At 36.4% G+C, this 15472-nt stretch overlaps 1 protein-coding gene across 1 annotated transcript in view; it reads right to left on the bottom strand.

The window, feature by feature from the left end:
- The window catches only part of WDR63 (WD repeat domain 63), a 63711-nt gene that overhangs the window by 32717 nt on the left and 15522 nt on the right, over positions 1–15472 (bottom strand). The window contains exons 4-10 of the mRNA XM_006919473.3: positions 14313–14494; positions 13353–13457; positions 10759–10917; positions 9528–9727; positions 6110–6226; positions 2576–2766; positions 1656–1780 (exon numbers count right to left, since the gene is read on the bottom strand). Of these exons, the coding sequence (XP_006919535.1) occupies positions 1656–1780; positions 2576–2766; positions 6110–6226; positions 9528–9727; positions 10759–10917; positions 13353–13457; positions 14313–14494 (1079 nt within the window). The remainder of the gene's footprint in view (positions 1–1655; positions 1781–2575; positions 2767–6109; positions 6227–9527; positions 9728–10758; positions 10918–13352; positions 13458–14312; positions 14495–15472) is intronic.

Genomic DNA, 15472 nt, shown 5'->3' with positions numbered 1-15472 from the left:
GTGTGCAAGAAAAAATAAAATTTGTTGAATGAGAGAAGATGAAGTTACTGCTAGTGATAATATTTCAAATTTTAAAATAATACAGAAATCAGAAGATAAACAAACTTAAGTGCTTGAGGGGTAGAAAGGAAGCCCTGTAATGAATACACTGGTGTGAGGAGCAGGTGTAGTAACCATAGTTGGCACCTGCCTGCTGGGTTACCACCAAGCAAAAACACTTGCCTGGTTACTGTTCTTCTTTAAACATAACTACCAAAACTATAGGCCCCAGAGGCCATTGGTTTGCCACCACTGAGCTAAAGATTGAAAACTGAAATTGGGTGAATTATCTCAGTCAATTTCGTACTCTGTGGATCCTAGAGAAACCTCTACTTTGGAAAATAAAATCTTTTTATACTCTCCTGTAGTTTTGATTAGAACAAAGGCAAAACATATCATTTACATTATTTCTTTAAGAAATTATTTGCTTGTCTTTTTAAAGCTATGCTTCAAAATAGTGGAAAGAAGAGTCTTTCTTCTTTCTGTTTGCCTGGAAGTTCAGGCACACTTCCATGGCGTGGAGTGGAAAGTAGTTCTACACTACGAGAAAATGACACAAAACTCCAGAAGAGAATGGCAGCATTTCTGTGTAAGTTGGCTTATAAGAAAGAACTAGAGAGCTGTTTTGATTTCTGGGTCCATAATAATTAAAGTTTCTAGCCTGTTACAATAAAACCGCCTTAATTCAGATGAATTAGGGGAGAAGAAATAAGAAGAGGCTAAGGTTTATTAGGGGAAGCCTTAATTATATAATACTTTAAGGAAACAAAAAGTCATTATACTTCAGTAAATTGAAAAAAATTCATCTAACCCTACAAAATGTGCTCCCCTTAGCGGAACTCTTCTTGAGCAGATATTGGAGATAGAACCCCGCAGGGCAAACTCAGTCTTCAGCCTTATTTTATTTGGATTGCTACATGTTTTGGTTTGGTTCGAGTGGGTGTTTTTGCGTGTTTTGGTTGGGCTTTGGAATAGCTATTTAAAAATTCAGAGATGTCACACAAAATTCCCAATTGTTGGATTCTCTCGACAAGTGGAACCACCTGGCAACAAGAGAGCTGAAGTGTAGCTGTCTCCATAGACGGGCTGTGTACCCTCTATGGCCACAGTCCCCACTGCTCCCCACTGCTCTCCCACACAATTGTCTTTACTCATTACCGTCACCTATTGGTGACCCTTGGAATTGAAGAAGTTCACGTGAAACTAAAATCTGTCTGCATTTGAACAATTAGTATCTAAATAAGACCCATAAAAGAATTTGCTCTTTAAAATCAATTGAACATTCTGCTTATATTATTTTTTTAAAAAAATAACATATTGAGGAGCATTCGAGAACTTGCTCCCTGGCATGTGTGGTCAGTTGGCCCAAATAAACTCTTATAAAAAGTCAAAAATAAAAATAACATGTTAATTTGTTCAATAAACCTTTTCAATAAACTGTCGACTTTAGTTTTGCTCAAACTGAATGATGATACATTCCAAATGAAGAAAGTATGACTTTATAAGGGTTTACAACATTAAGTGATTATAAAGCACTTTGCAATTGAAACTACTAAAGAAACACATGAAAGTAGTATTTAAAATATTTAGATTATGCAGACAACTCTCCTTCATACCTGAGGATGTATGGGATCGGAGAAACTCCAGAAAAGAATTAGTGATGGTTGCAGCAATAATTTACCAGAAAAATGGACTCTTTCTTCAAAGGAGAGTCGCACGGCCACCGACACAGCTATTAGCCCTGATTGGAACAATTAGAAATGGAGATCTGCAGCAACTGTCCACGGAGAAGTGTTTTAGGTTTTGTTTTTCTACAGTCACTGTTCATTTCCCTTTGGATGAAACTTGAGTAAAAATATTCTACAGGAGACCAAGGGTTTTCTTAGAGTTCTGCTGTTTAATATGGTTGCCAGTAGCCACGTGTCAGTTAGCACTTTAAATATGCCTGGTCCAAATTGAGATGTACCGTTAGTATAAAATAAACATTGGACTTTGAAGATTCAGTAAGAAAAAAAATGCGGTAGTTTTTTTGTGGGTATGTGTGAGAAAAAGGCCAATGTGGGGGAGAAGGAAGAAGAAAGAGGTCAAAGACCTCTCTCTCTAAAGTCCCACCTTCCCGCATTCCTATCTCCCTTGGTTGCTCAGAGCTTTAGAGGACGTGTGTCTCCTGTCTTGTCCAGTAAGCAGAGAGGCAGAGTGTCAAGAGGGAATAAAGTTAGCCTTTGGTGTCCAACAAGCCTGAGTCAAATCTAGATTGGGCATTGCACCGGCTAGCTGGAAGACCTGAGCCAGTCACTTCCTAGAGTTGAGCTTTGTTCCTCTCCTTGTAAAGCAGAGGTCACAGTGGGTGTCCCACGAGGTGGCTGGGAGGACAGGGGCCAAGAGAAATTGTGGAAAGAAAGCTTTTGGCAGGTGCTTAGCACTCAGCAAATGGAAGTCGTCTTACTGAAATTGAGCTAATTTGGAGTTTTATACATAAAAGCAAAAGACTATTTCAATGTCATCACAAAGGGAACCACAGTCTCTCCCATCTCACCATAGATATCGGGATGCCATGAGACGCAGGTGATCATTTTCTCTGTTAGGCTATGAAGGTCGGTAAAGGACTGGTACTCCTTTAGGTGGGTATCGGTCTTGTCCCCAAAGGAGCTTTCTTCTTCTGCCAAGCATTTCCAGTCATCAACAAATGTGTTCATGATTTCATTTTGTTGCAGAGCTATTTCAACACTATTTTGTAAAAAACAAAAGTAATTAAGACTTTAGATTTTAGTATTCAATGATATGTCTTTCAGCAGCTCCTCTAATTCATTTATACCTAAAGAAAAAATATTCTCAATTACATTTGGTAACTAAAGATTAACCCCACGTGGAATAAACAATTTAAGAGATAAAAAAATTCACAGCAGTGTGTTACTCAGAACTTCTAAGAACTTGCTGTTAAGCTAGCGGGATGTGGTTAGCTGGCAACCTCTAGCACCTTCATTATCTGCCTTGGTTCCCAGGCCAAGGCCTACTCTCCCCAGGTCAATGAGCACAGCAGCTGTGGGGACACCAGGGCCTGGCAGTCCTGCCTCCTGCAGGACTCCACTAACAGGCCACCTTGACTATTGACTGAGGCTCTCCCTGCCCGATCCCCTTCCCCTTCCTTTATTTTTCAGGGTGACCTTCAGTAAACCTCTACTTGAACTTGGTCTCACTGGCTTTCTGAAAATCCCCAAATGACAGAAAAGGCAATTTTCTTAGCCATATTCAGTACCAAATGGTCACGCCTACTAATTATTATACTAATATATAATTAAGATTATGTATTTGTGTATGTATGTGTATATACATATACATATACAAATTCAAAACAACAGAGATTCTTAAGGAGAGATTTGGATTTTATAAGTGTGTGTGTGTGTGTGTGTGGTGATTTTAGTTGTCACAATACCTGGGAAAAGCTAATGTACTTAATTCCATTACTAAACCCTCTGCAATGCATGAGACAGTCCCTAAAATGAAGAATTATCCTGCCAAAAATACTCATATTGTTTTTTTAAAAAACAATCTGAGTGCTAGGCTCATCTCTTAGTAGTTTAGAGACTCTGGCTTGACAGGCCCCTGTCTTAAAAGTTACTTTAAGTCACTATAGTGTTTATTGTCCCTTAATATGCTTAGGTTTAAAAGCTTAGCTCACTCCCAAGGCTTCTGGGAGCTTTCCCACATTTAGAATACCACTCAGGGCTTTACCCTAATGACTGAAAGTCCAAATAGCTTGGTGTTTTAATAGGTGTGGTCAGCTGAAAGAGTGGTGTCTCAATTAAGAATTTTCTAAAATAAGAAAAAAATGCTTAATTTAGACGATTAGGTATGAACACTATACATCATAATAAATACTCCTAAAAATGTAATTAAACAAGGGTAGCATTTACTCCCTGTGTCTTTAAGCATTAACACCACCATTCAGTGCTTGATTGAATACTCTTTTGGTTAAATCCTTCTTGTACTTCATCTTTTAAACTAAAAGCATGTCCCAGGACCGGCAGCATCAGCATGACCTGAAGCTGTTAGAGACAAGGTCAAAGGCTCCAATCCAAACTTACAGAGTCAGGACCTGCTTTTACCAAGATGCCCAGATGGTCCACTTGCATATTAAAATTTGAATAACCTTGCAAGGTAGCATAGATTCACATCCTAGAACTTCAAGGTTTAAACCCAGTTTCAAGTAGAAGCATTCGTTAGCATTTTCAAGATCTAATTTCTGTTTCAGCTCCAGTGCGGAAAGAATTCCCAAAAGAGAAGTCAAAGAGGGACTTTGCTCTGGTCTCCTGTTTCTTGATTTCCCACACTCTTTGAGAATCCCCTGGAAGTTTCTCTCTCTCCTCTCATGTACTTTCCTTCTTTTGCAAATCATGCTTTCCTTAAGTTCATTCTGGACAAATTTCTATGAAAAAGAAAGAACTCATTTCTGAAAGGGCTCTCTTCCAGAACAAAAATAGGCTTATATTAATTTTAAAAAATTAAATAAGCCATAAACAATTTTAGAATGTGGAGAACGGCAGTGATATAAACGTCAGTTTCTTACTTATTCTTGGCCAGTACCATTACAATTCCTGTGCCAGTTTCCCTCTTTCTCTTTATAGTTCTGGCTTCTCCTTCCCACATCTCAGGGAAGGCATTATTATCCCTCTCTTTATAAGCATGACAACTGAAAGGGAAGAATAAAAGCCCAGGACTAAAGATAATACATGATGTGGATAATTGAGAACTGGCTATCGACCATTTATTCCTTCAAAACGGAATAATTCCCTCGATTGTAGAAAGAGAGATTTCTCATTTTTAATGTTCTTATCAGGACAAATTTAAACAATTTCTTAATTGTGATATGGGGAAAAAAATAAACCTTAGGTTTTCCTGTTTCTTTCTCTTTGCTCACATAGAAAAAAGCTATAAAGGGCATGCTTCTCAGAAGTGGCAAAAAGTTAATGCACTCTCTAGATCATTGATGAATTTTTGAACCAGACTCTCCCTAGGCATAGTAATTTTCAGGATATTTAATCCAGTCTGGAAGAACTAATGATGTTTTCTTAAAAATAAAAAAACGTAACTTCAGCTATACATGAACTTGACCACTAAATTTCTAATTTTGGAAATGGAAACCAACCTATTGGGTACAACTGGAAGACTTGTCCATCAATGGTTCCACTTCTCTGAACTTTGATGTCAACTTGATAAGACCTTGTCAAACTCTTTCTCTAGAAGCGCCAATGCTCTGCCCAGGGTCACAGTATAATTGTAAGGGATGTTTTGAAGACACCTCTCTTTCAGAGCCAATAAAAATGGCAGCAACAAAAGAATTAGGGATAAAGATGACATATCCAGGAAGTACATCTGAATTGAATTCAGGTTCTTATTTACAAAGATATTTTTGTAAATTCCTATTGTCATCGTAATGATCATTCTGTACATCCACAGCATCCTCAGCTCTGTAATCCTTTGAAAGTCAGTGAAACTAAGAAGGGGAGTGAGGAGTGGAGGAAAAGACTTAAAAGAAACCATGGTAAATAAATGACAATTTGCTGTTAGGAAAACACCATCACGTACTCAACTGTATATGTCTTCCAGGTTTACAGTGTTTGGTGTGGCCCTAGCTTGTGAGGTCTAGGGTATTGCTTAGCAATAGCGAAGAAAAACTGAGAATCTATAGAAAGTGTCACATGCTTATGCATATCTGATAACTGTCTTCATACTTCTATCTAGATATTAAGCTGTTTTTAAGACCTATTATTATAACTAAATATACACACTTTGTTTTATTTATTTATTTTATTTTTTAAATTTTCATTTATTTATTTATTTATTTTTTAGGCGAGGCAACCCTTGGTTGACCTCACAGATTGCAAGGACCTTGTCAGCATACAATCCCTTATTTTTTATTTTTTATGCCTACAGTACCTAGTCTTCCTAGGTGTTCGCCCATCCAATTACTAACCAGGCCCGACCCTGCTTGGCTTCTGAGATCAGACGGGATTGGGCTTGTTCAGGGTGTAGACTGTTTCATTTTTTAAATTTAATATAGAATTTTTACCTTATGGATGCGTTGTTAAGAAAATCAGTTAAAGGCTTTGATTGTCCTAGTATTTCTTTTTCTTCTTCTGAAAATTCCCTTGGATAATATTGTGTAGCAGCATTTTTGGGATATGTCCTAATACATTAAAAGAAAATTGAATATAAAAAATTACATCAAAGAAAAGCATGTATAGGTCATGACAGTATTAAGATATTATTTTATATTTAAATTCTACATATCGAATTTTTCTTTATCCTAGACCATTGATATTGACTACCATTGAAAGTATTTGTATATTTCTCTCAAACATAATGAATAAGCTCTTATTTTAACAAAATTATTTAGATATCATTTTAAACTTACAGAAAGTTTTTAAAAAAGAATATAATGAACTCCCATATACTCTTCATCCCGATTCATCAATTATTAACTTTTTGTCACATTTGTTTATTATTTTCTCTCTCTCTCTCTCTCTTCACTTAATTAAATCATTGTTTTTTAACTGGTGCAATCCTGCTCCATCCCAACAACCCAGCAACATTTGGCAATGTCTGGAAACGTTTTTGGTTGTCACAACTAACAAGTACTGTTGGCATGTAGTGGGTAAAGTTCAAGGAAACTGCTAAACACCCTACAATACACAAGACAGCCCTCCACACAGATAATAATCCAGCCCAAAAATGTCAGTAGTGTTGAGATTGAGAAACTCTGCTCTAAATATACAAAACTAGGAACAATTTGCATTAAGGCAATAATGGCAACACAGTCCCTGGAGGAAAGCTTATTCCAACCAGTCCACTCTCAGCGCTCACCTCCACCCCTGAACACATTGCACTGCATTGTACCTCTGGGCTTTATCAGTCTCACCCACTAGACTGGGTAGCTCCTTGGTCTATGGTGCGGGACTATATAAAGGTCATATGACACAATCCATAAGAGTGTGCACTCTGGTGACAGGTTGCCTGGCTTTGAAGCCTGATTCTATCACTTACTAGCTATGTGACCCTGAGCTAATTATTTAACCTCTCTGTGCCTGTTTTCTAATCTCAAAATGAAATTCATAAAGTACCTAGATCATAGGGTTATTGAAGGATTGAATGTGTAAATATATGCAAAATTTTTAAAAATGTGCTTAGCACATTTTTGGTGCTCAATAAACTATTAGGTTGTATTTAATCTGTGTTTGTTGAACAAATGTCAGTAAAATGTCCCTGTGAGAGGCAAATATATTAAATGGAGAGTAGTCAAACAGAGTGGTAAAGAGAGTTTTGCTTATATTTAATAGAATAATTCATCCCCCCACTTTTTTTTCCTAGGTCAGTATCCACAGCAGATGGCAGAGTGATGGAAAGAAAGAACGTTGGTATTGGAACCAAAGAGATTCTGGTATAAATCTTAGTTTCATCTTTTAATTTATATCCCACACCAGTACCCTCTAGTTAGGATTAAGTAAGAAATTCTATGGTACCCGGTAGTTTCATCAAAGTAGCAACATGACCAAGAGTCACTTTTATTTTTTTTAAACGTGATTTGTTTTGTTGTTTCTCAGCAAATTTATTCATTATTGCTTCAGATTTAAATTTGTTCCAAATATCAAACTTTCATTTTTAACCTCTTTGACTCAATTTCTTTGTAGAATGGGGATGATACCTACCTCAGAAGCAGTTGTAAAGATTACTTGAGTTGATGTGTGCAAAGTACTTAGAAGGAATGCCTGGTTTAATGACAATAGATTCCTACTTAACGAATCTCCTCAACTCAAGGCATTTTTTTCCTGTGCTCTCCAATACATACTACCTGCCTGGTTCATCTTACTTCAATACCTTACCATCTGCCTGTCTCTTGCTTCAGAACTCTTGCCAAGCTCCCTACTGTCCACCACAGAGAAACTACTTCTCTGTCTACCTCTGCTATTCCCTCCATTGTACCCAAGCTGGTCTCCTCATGGTCTCATGAAAACTCTGTTCTTTCCATCCCCTAATGGGTTCAGGTCATTTTTAAAAATTGGGGCTGATTATGCTGAGTGAAATAAGTCAGACAGAGAAAGATAAATACCATATGATTTCATTTATATGTGAAATCTAAGGAATAAAAAGAACAAACTAATCAAAATCTCACAAATATAGAGGACAATCTGGTGATAGCCAGAGGGGAGGAGGGTTGGAGGGCTGGGAAAATGGGGTGAAGGGTTAAAAAAGTACAAATTAGTAGTTGATAGATGGTCATGGGGACGGGGAGCATGGCAGTTAGCATTAATGTAATGGCTAGGTGGAAAACCAGAGAGAAATTAGGGGGATCGTTTTATAAACTATATAAAGGTCTAACCAATGTACTGTATACTTGAAACTAATAATAAAATAAAATTTAAAAATTTAAGCTGTTTCCTTTTTCTCTGTCTCCAAATCATAGTCAACACTCATGGCTTATCTTCCATAAATCTAAAATTCTTTCAAAATAAGAAAACATTTTAAATACTAAAAAAATACATAGCTTAGCTAAATATATCTTCAAATTTATACGATATTCAAAGCCTAGGTCAAGCATCCCCTTGTCAATCCATTTCACATCAATTCATTCACTGGACAAATTTTAATTAAGAGCTTGATGTGTGAAATGATATAGCTAGTAGCCTCCAAGTGCTCTGGAACTAAGGTAGATGGATAGGTAAGCAGATGAGTACAATATGGGTTCTCAGTGCTATGACAGATACCTGTAAGCGCTAGTGGGGTCCTAGAGGAGGAAGTGATCAACTCTACCTGGCATTTCCAGGAAATCACAGAGAAGGGAGCAATGAACTTAGAGTGAAGAGTGGTTCCCCAGAGGGACAAGGCAGTGAAGGATATTTTCTGCAGAGGAACAGCATTGGCAAAGACAGCAAGTTGTGGAAGAGCAAATATTCTGGGAGATGGAAGCAGCTCACAGGACTAGAGCATAGAGGACTTCTTTGGTAACGGGGGGTGGGGTGGTGAGACTGGAGAGGCCGATGGTGCCTTGTCATAAGGGAAGAAGGATCATATATGCCATCCCAATAAGGGCTCTGGATGTGATGAGGAGCTAAAGAAGAGATTTAGGCAGTGAAGTAACACAATCTGATTTAATATGTAAGAATGATGACTTAGGTAGTAGAACAGAGCAGTTAGGAGGCAATGGTAATATTTCAAGTGAAAGCAGTACTGTAATTATTAACAGCATCTGTCACTTTTCCACTTCATAGTTTCTATTGCCTTATATACTTATATCTCATTTTCTTATTAAGATTTTAAAAGGAATTGTTGAGTGTAATGAGATCTTCCCAAATTGAATTACTCTGTAGAGGGATCTGTATCATCAATGTCATTCTATTTCTATTTATTTTAAAGCTCTCAAAATAATCATGGACATTGCTAGATTTTACTGTAATTGCCTTTGAAAATACATAAACCTATCACATACTTACCATTTTGTCTGAGTACTTGTGTCCTTGATATGGGGGACTACTTGCATGCCAACATCTTTCTCAAGTACCTTAAGGGTAAAATTTTTATCTGGGTAGGCTGTACATTCGATATAGGCATCTTTTATACTGGAAGCATTCTGGTCACTGAACTTGATTGGTGCACCAAATTGACTTCGTTTTCGAGAAATCATATATGTAATCTGCAACACAGGTAAGCAGTAAAGGTAGCATAATCAAGTCAGTGGAGAAAAATGGATGTGTGGTAGACAACGCAGGTGTTCTGCCCAGATCTTCTTAGATCGCTTTGTATACTTTCTTTGCACCCCTCCAGCTCTGTGTGCTTTCTGTTCCCATGGCCACCACCTGCTGTTCTTCTAGGAAACACTTCTCTAGGGCTACCCGCAGGTGCAAACAACAGGAAGTGACTGGCTGTTTACATCTCAACCCATGATAGACTGGCAGGAGACATGAATAAGCCCATCTCTTTTGCTTCTGCTTTGGACAGCTCTGCAGTGTAATTTACACTCTGAGTTCCCCTAGGGGCTCAGGCTGAAGCCTTCCCTCTGCTGAGGTTTTTGCAGGGCTTCTGCCCCGTCCTGTCCTGATGCTTTTTCTATTCTCCAATGGAGCACTTCCAAATAAATCACTCGCATTCAAACCCTCCTCTTAGGGGCTACTCTGGCTATGCCGCTGTATCAGTTTCCTAGTGCTGCGGTAATCAAGTCCCATAGACATGTTAGCTTAAAACAACAGGAATTTATTCTCTCTCAGTTGTGGAGATTAGAAGTCTGATATCAAGGTGTTGGAGGTTCATTTGTTTTCCGAGGACTCTGAGAAAGGATCAGTTCTTTGCCTCTCTCCTAAGCTTCTGGTGACACCAGCAATCCTCGGTGTTCCTTGGCTTGTAGATACAGCACTCCAATCTCTGCATCCTTCTGTTCTCCCCATGTCTCTGTGTCTTCTCAATGTCCTCTCTTTATAAGGACCTCAGTCATATTTGAATAGCACCCTCCCATTTTTTAATAGGGTCATATTCTGAGGTACTAGATGTTAGGACTTCATTCTTTTGAGAGGGACACAATTCAACTAATAACAACACAATGATCATTCTTCTATCAAAAGAAAAACCACATGCCCATAGCAAACATAGCAAACCTTATAGATCCTTCAGGAATAAGTGTTATTCAGCTCTAGGGAGGGAATGACTAGAAATAATATTTAAGCCGCTGACCTGCTTTGTAGATTCCTTAACTGATTCTTCCTCAACTTCTTTTTCACTGCCCAAAGAAACCCATGGTTTAGAGATAGGTGGCTTATAAACAGAAATGTCTTCGGGAGAATAGTCTTTAAATTCTTTATATTCTTCTTGTTCTTCTGGTACTTCTGGGGGCTAGAGTGACATAAATAGCATTCTAAAATATATGACCAATTTTTATGTTATAGCTACATGTGTATATTTTGTAATAAACTTTACTTTTATATAAATTCGTTAGGCAGATTCTCATTTTTTTTTCTTTGTTGGTTCACGCTTTTCAATTATAAGAAGGAAACTAAGCAAAAAGAAAGAATAAAGAACAAAAGAAGATGTCAAGGATAGAGAGAGAAGATGAAAGAAGGATGGGAGAGTAAAAAAGATAAAGATACGTGATAAGAATAAAGCATGTACCACACAGCTTTATAAATATGGAAACAAACAATATTAAATATAAAACTAGTTTTCTGATTTAATAAAATTTCTTCGATAAGAGGATTATAAGTATGAATAAACATGGTATCCATTAAATAATGAGTGAATGTTTTTAAATCAAGATGTCCATAAGGAGTATATAGAGAGATATATATCAATATTTCTCTATCTATCTCTATCTATCTATCTATCTATCTATCTATCTATCTATCTATCTATCTATCATCATCATCATCTATCATCTGTCTATAAACAGAATGTGTCAATAACTGAACAAATTAATACATTGTGTTATAATCATAAAATAAAATCCCATAAAGCAGTTGTAATGAACAAACTTGATTTACATATATATGATATCTAAATGTATCAAAATGGATAGATCCTAGAATTTTATAATTCAATGAAAAACAAAAGTTGTGGAACAATTTATATAATTACATGTGACTTTTAAATAAAATAGTAAAACACATTATTTGTGGAGCATACATATATGGTAAAAATATAAAATGGACAGGAGGGATATATAACAACTTTTTAATAATGGTTCTTTATAGAGAGAAGTAAGGAAAATGGAATTAGGGAAGACACAAGAAGGAGTGAAACATTATTTATTATAATATTTTATTTCTTTAAAAACTTGAAGTAAGTATGATGATATTGAAATTTGTTAATTCTGGATATGGTTGTGTGGATATTATACTGTTCTCTGTACTTCTCTATACATTTGAAAATATTTCACTATAGAGTCATGCACTATATAACAACGTTTCAGTCAACAACAATGGTCTCATAAGATTATAATGGATCTAAAAAATTTTTTATCATCTAGTGACTTTGTAGCTGCGGTAATGTCCTAGCACAATGCATTTCTCACATGTTGGTGGTGATGCTTGTGTAAACAATCCTACTGGGTTGCAGGACATATGAAAGTATAGCACACACAATTATGTATAGAACATTACAAATTGATAACGCCAATAAATGACTACTATGTTCCTGGTTTATGTATTACTTTAGAGTGTATTCTTTCTACTTATTTAAAAGAAATGTTTGCTGTAAAGCAAAATGCTGTATTATACCAACAGCAGCCTCAAACATCTCTTGATTGCATCATCTTTGCTTGCGCTTGATTTAATTTTGTGTTGTTTTGTACAGTGACAAACTATACAGGCTTGTAACCTAGGAACAATAGGCTATACCATCTAGGATTGTGTAAGGGCACTTTATAATGTTAACATAACGAGGAAATCATCTAATGATGCATTTATCAGGATGTGTGCCCATCATTAAGCAGCAGAAGACTGTAATTAAAAAATTAAAAATGCAGAAAAGCAACCATAAAAATAAAATTGAAAATGTTAATGCCAAGTAAAAGATTATTTTTAGTTTATAAAGTGTTAGATATTTTAAAATTCTATGTTTTCTTTTCTTTTCTTTTTTTTTTGTTTATTAGACAACCACTCAAACCCCTTTGTCATCTTCAGTTTGACTAAACCTCCCCACAAGGATGCCAGATCAGAAGGCAAGTCTCAGAAACCTGTTACCTTTCATGACCACATTGAACAAAACACCCTAAAGGTGAACTGAATTTTTCCCCTTGGAAACTACCATTCTTTTATTTGCTGCTTTTCGCCCCATCGACTGCTCACTGACCAAGTCATCCTTTAAAATTTTTGTTTTTACATAAGCATAGCAAACATTTATGGAGTACCTAGCTTTGTGTCAGACACTATACATAGGGCTTTACATTGTTTTAGTCCATTTAATTTTCCAGCTCTGGAAATGGACACTATTGGTGCCGTTTTATAGACAAGAGGATCAGTAACTTATCCCAAGTCACGGAGGTGGCAAGAGGAGAACCAGGAATATGGCCAAGGAGTGGCCGAGAGCAGTGGCACTCCAGATTCATGGTTTCTGCTCTCATCGGGTCAGTAAAGGGCAAATAAGTAGAGCTACCTTGAGATGTCTGATTAGTTCATCCCACATTTACTGCTCACTTACTCTAGGTGCCAAAACAAGATGTAGGCCCCAGGGAAACAGGAGAACAAGAATAATCCTAGTAATGCATAAGTCTTCCCTAGAGGTGCCGTTTCCTTCTGACAATCAATAAAATGCAAGAGATTGGGTGTGCTTACATTTAAATAGTTTTCCTTGCCCTCTTCAGTTCCAATAAGGTAAAAGTTAAGTCCATATTTGAAGTCTTTGTCACAAACAATCAGAAGCTCATCTCCAGGATATTCCTATAGGAATATAATCAGAAGACCAGGTTATAGAATATTTCACTCAAAACCAACACAATATTTTTTTCTCTCAAGAGCACTTGGAACATTTTCAAGGATAGAGCATATGTTAAGTCACGAAACAAGTCTTAATAAATTTAAGAGGATTCAAGCATCTTTTTGACTACTATGGTATGAAACTAGAAATTAACTACACAAAGAAAACTGGAAAATTCACAAATATGTGGAGATTAAACAACATGCTACTGAAGAGGGAGAGGAGAGGGAGAGAAAAAGGGTGTTAACAAAGGTTAATGATATTCAATGGTCACACAGTTTTTTTGGACACTGATATGAAATTGATATTTTGTTAATCAATCATAAAAGATAACCATAGTGCTAATCTATAGTTAATAGCCCCAAATTGTAAAATTATTTTATTAACTATTAAAAGCTCTTAAAACACAATGAGTCCGGAAAATTTTACCATGCAATTTTATTTCTAACAGGAAAAAAAGGAGCAGTTCTTTTATTTGGCATTGTGCTTTGTCATGTGTTTGGGGACATATCAGGACCAAAATTATGAATTAAACAATTAAAGTGGTATGGGAAGATCAGAGTAGATTCCTATTTTAGTTAAAACTAGGCAAGGATTAGCTTTTCTGGGTGTAGAATAAGATAGCCAGTCACTGACAAGCGTTCGCTTCTCACAGAGGATCATCAAGCAGGATTTCAAAGGAGGTATGGGCAAGCCAGCATTTGCCCAAAGTACGGCGAATGTCAGATCTAAACTCAGCAATCTATTCATCTTTTGTTATTATGTACCAGGAACCCCTTGAAGCAATACTGAAAAATAGAGAGAGATGTTGTACTTGCCTGAACAATTTTTTTGACTGGGTAGAAATCAGATACTGCAGCTCTGTTGTGAAAGTCTGCCAAAATATCTTGTTTTTTGATAAGTTTATAAGGTTCTTCATCTGTGAAGTCTTCATCTACTCGGCAGTTAAATATTTCTTGGGTCTTTGTAGTTAACACTATAGGATAAATTTCTGGATGACCTGGGAAAAACAAAGTAGAATTTTGACATTAACTGTAACCACTTAAAATGTTAGTAATGGGAAACATGCAAAATGTTTGCTTTAAATAATTGTGTTGATTAAAAATTTTTAAGTAATTTAAAATCATTGTTATTATTTTAAAGTAAGCATATCTATTATTAAAAAATGTCAAAAAATAAAAAGAAAATAAAATTACTCATATACTACCTCACAAGAAAGAACTTCTATTAATAGTTTGCTCTATTTCCTTCTAGCCACTCCATATATATTATCTTATATGAAATTATAAATCCTGCCTTTAGTACTTACCGTTATGTTACAAGTATTTTACTTTGACCTTATATAATCTTTCTAATACATCATTTTAAATTAATGTAATTCCATAGCACAATTTTTAATTGTTCTGTTATTGATAAATTGAAAAACATTACATATTTTCCCTCATTTATTTCCAATGATTGTAAATAACTCCACGAACAAATATCTAGTGTATAATTTTTGAATAACATTTCAAAATTATTTTCTTACAAAAGACTTTTAAAGTGAAATTATTGGTCCAAAGGTATAATCACCTTTTTAGGCCCTATCAACCTGTATTGCTTTCCTAAAGCATCCCCTCCCTCACACTTCCTCACCTGCTGCTCTCTCTCACTCAGGTGACCTCATTTTCTATTTCACAGAGAAAATTCTCTGTCTATACAGCACAGAATCCTCTTTGGCCTGCTGTCCGTCTCCACCTGCTGCACTGGCACCACCTTTCTGCCCTTTCCTCCACTCCAAAGACCTGCCCGCCCCTTTCCACTCTTCTCAGCCATTGAGACTCATCCACTCACTATTGCTCTCCCTTCAACTTTTCCTACCTCTATGTTGTTTTCCCCTTGCATGCCCATTTTAAGGAAAACTTCTCTTGATCCTATGTAGGTATCTCAGCTCCCCATGGTGCCTTTTTTTTCACAGTCTAACTTGTTACTCAGTTCT

This window comes from Pteropus alecto, unplaced genomic scaffold (assembly GCF_000325575.1).
Source record: "Pteropus alecto unplaced genomic scaffold, ASM32557v1 scaffold25, whole genome shotgun sequence".
Taxonomy (NCBI): Eukaryota; Metazoa; Chordata; class Mammalia; order Chiroptera; family Pteropodidae; genus Pteropus; species Pteropus alecto.
The sequence above is the reverse complement of the archived record's forward strand: the minus strand, read 5'-3'. Positions and strand labels throughout refer to the sequence as shown.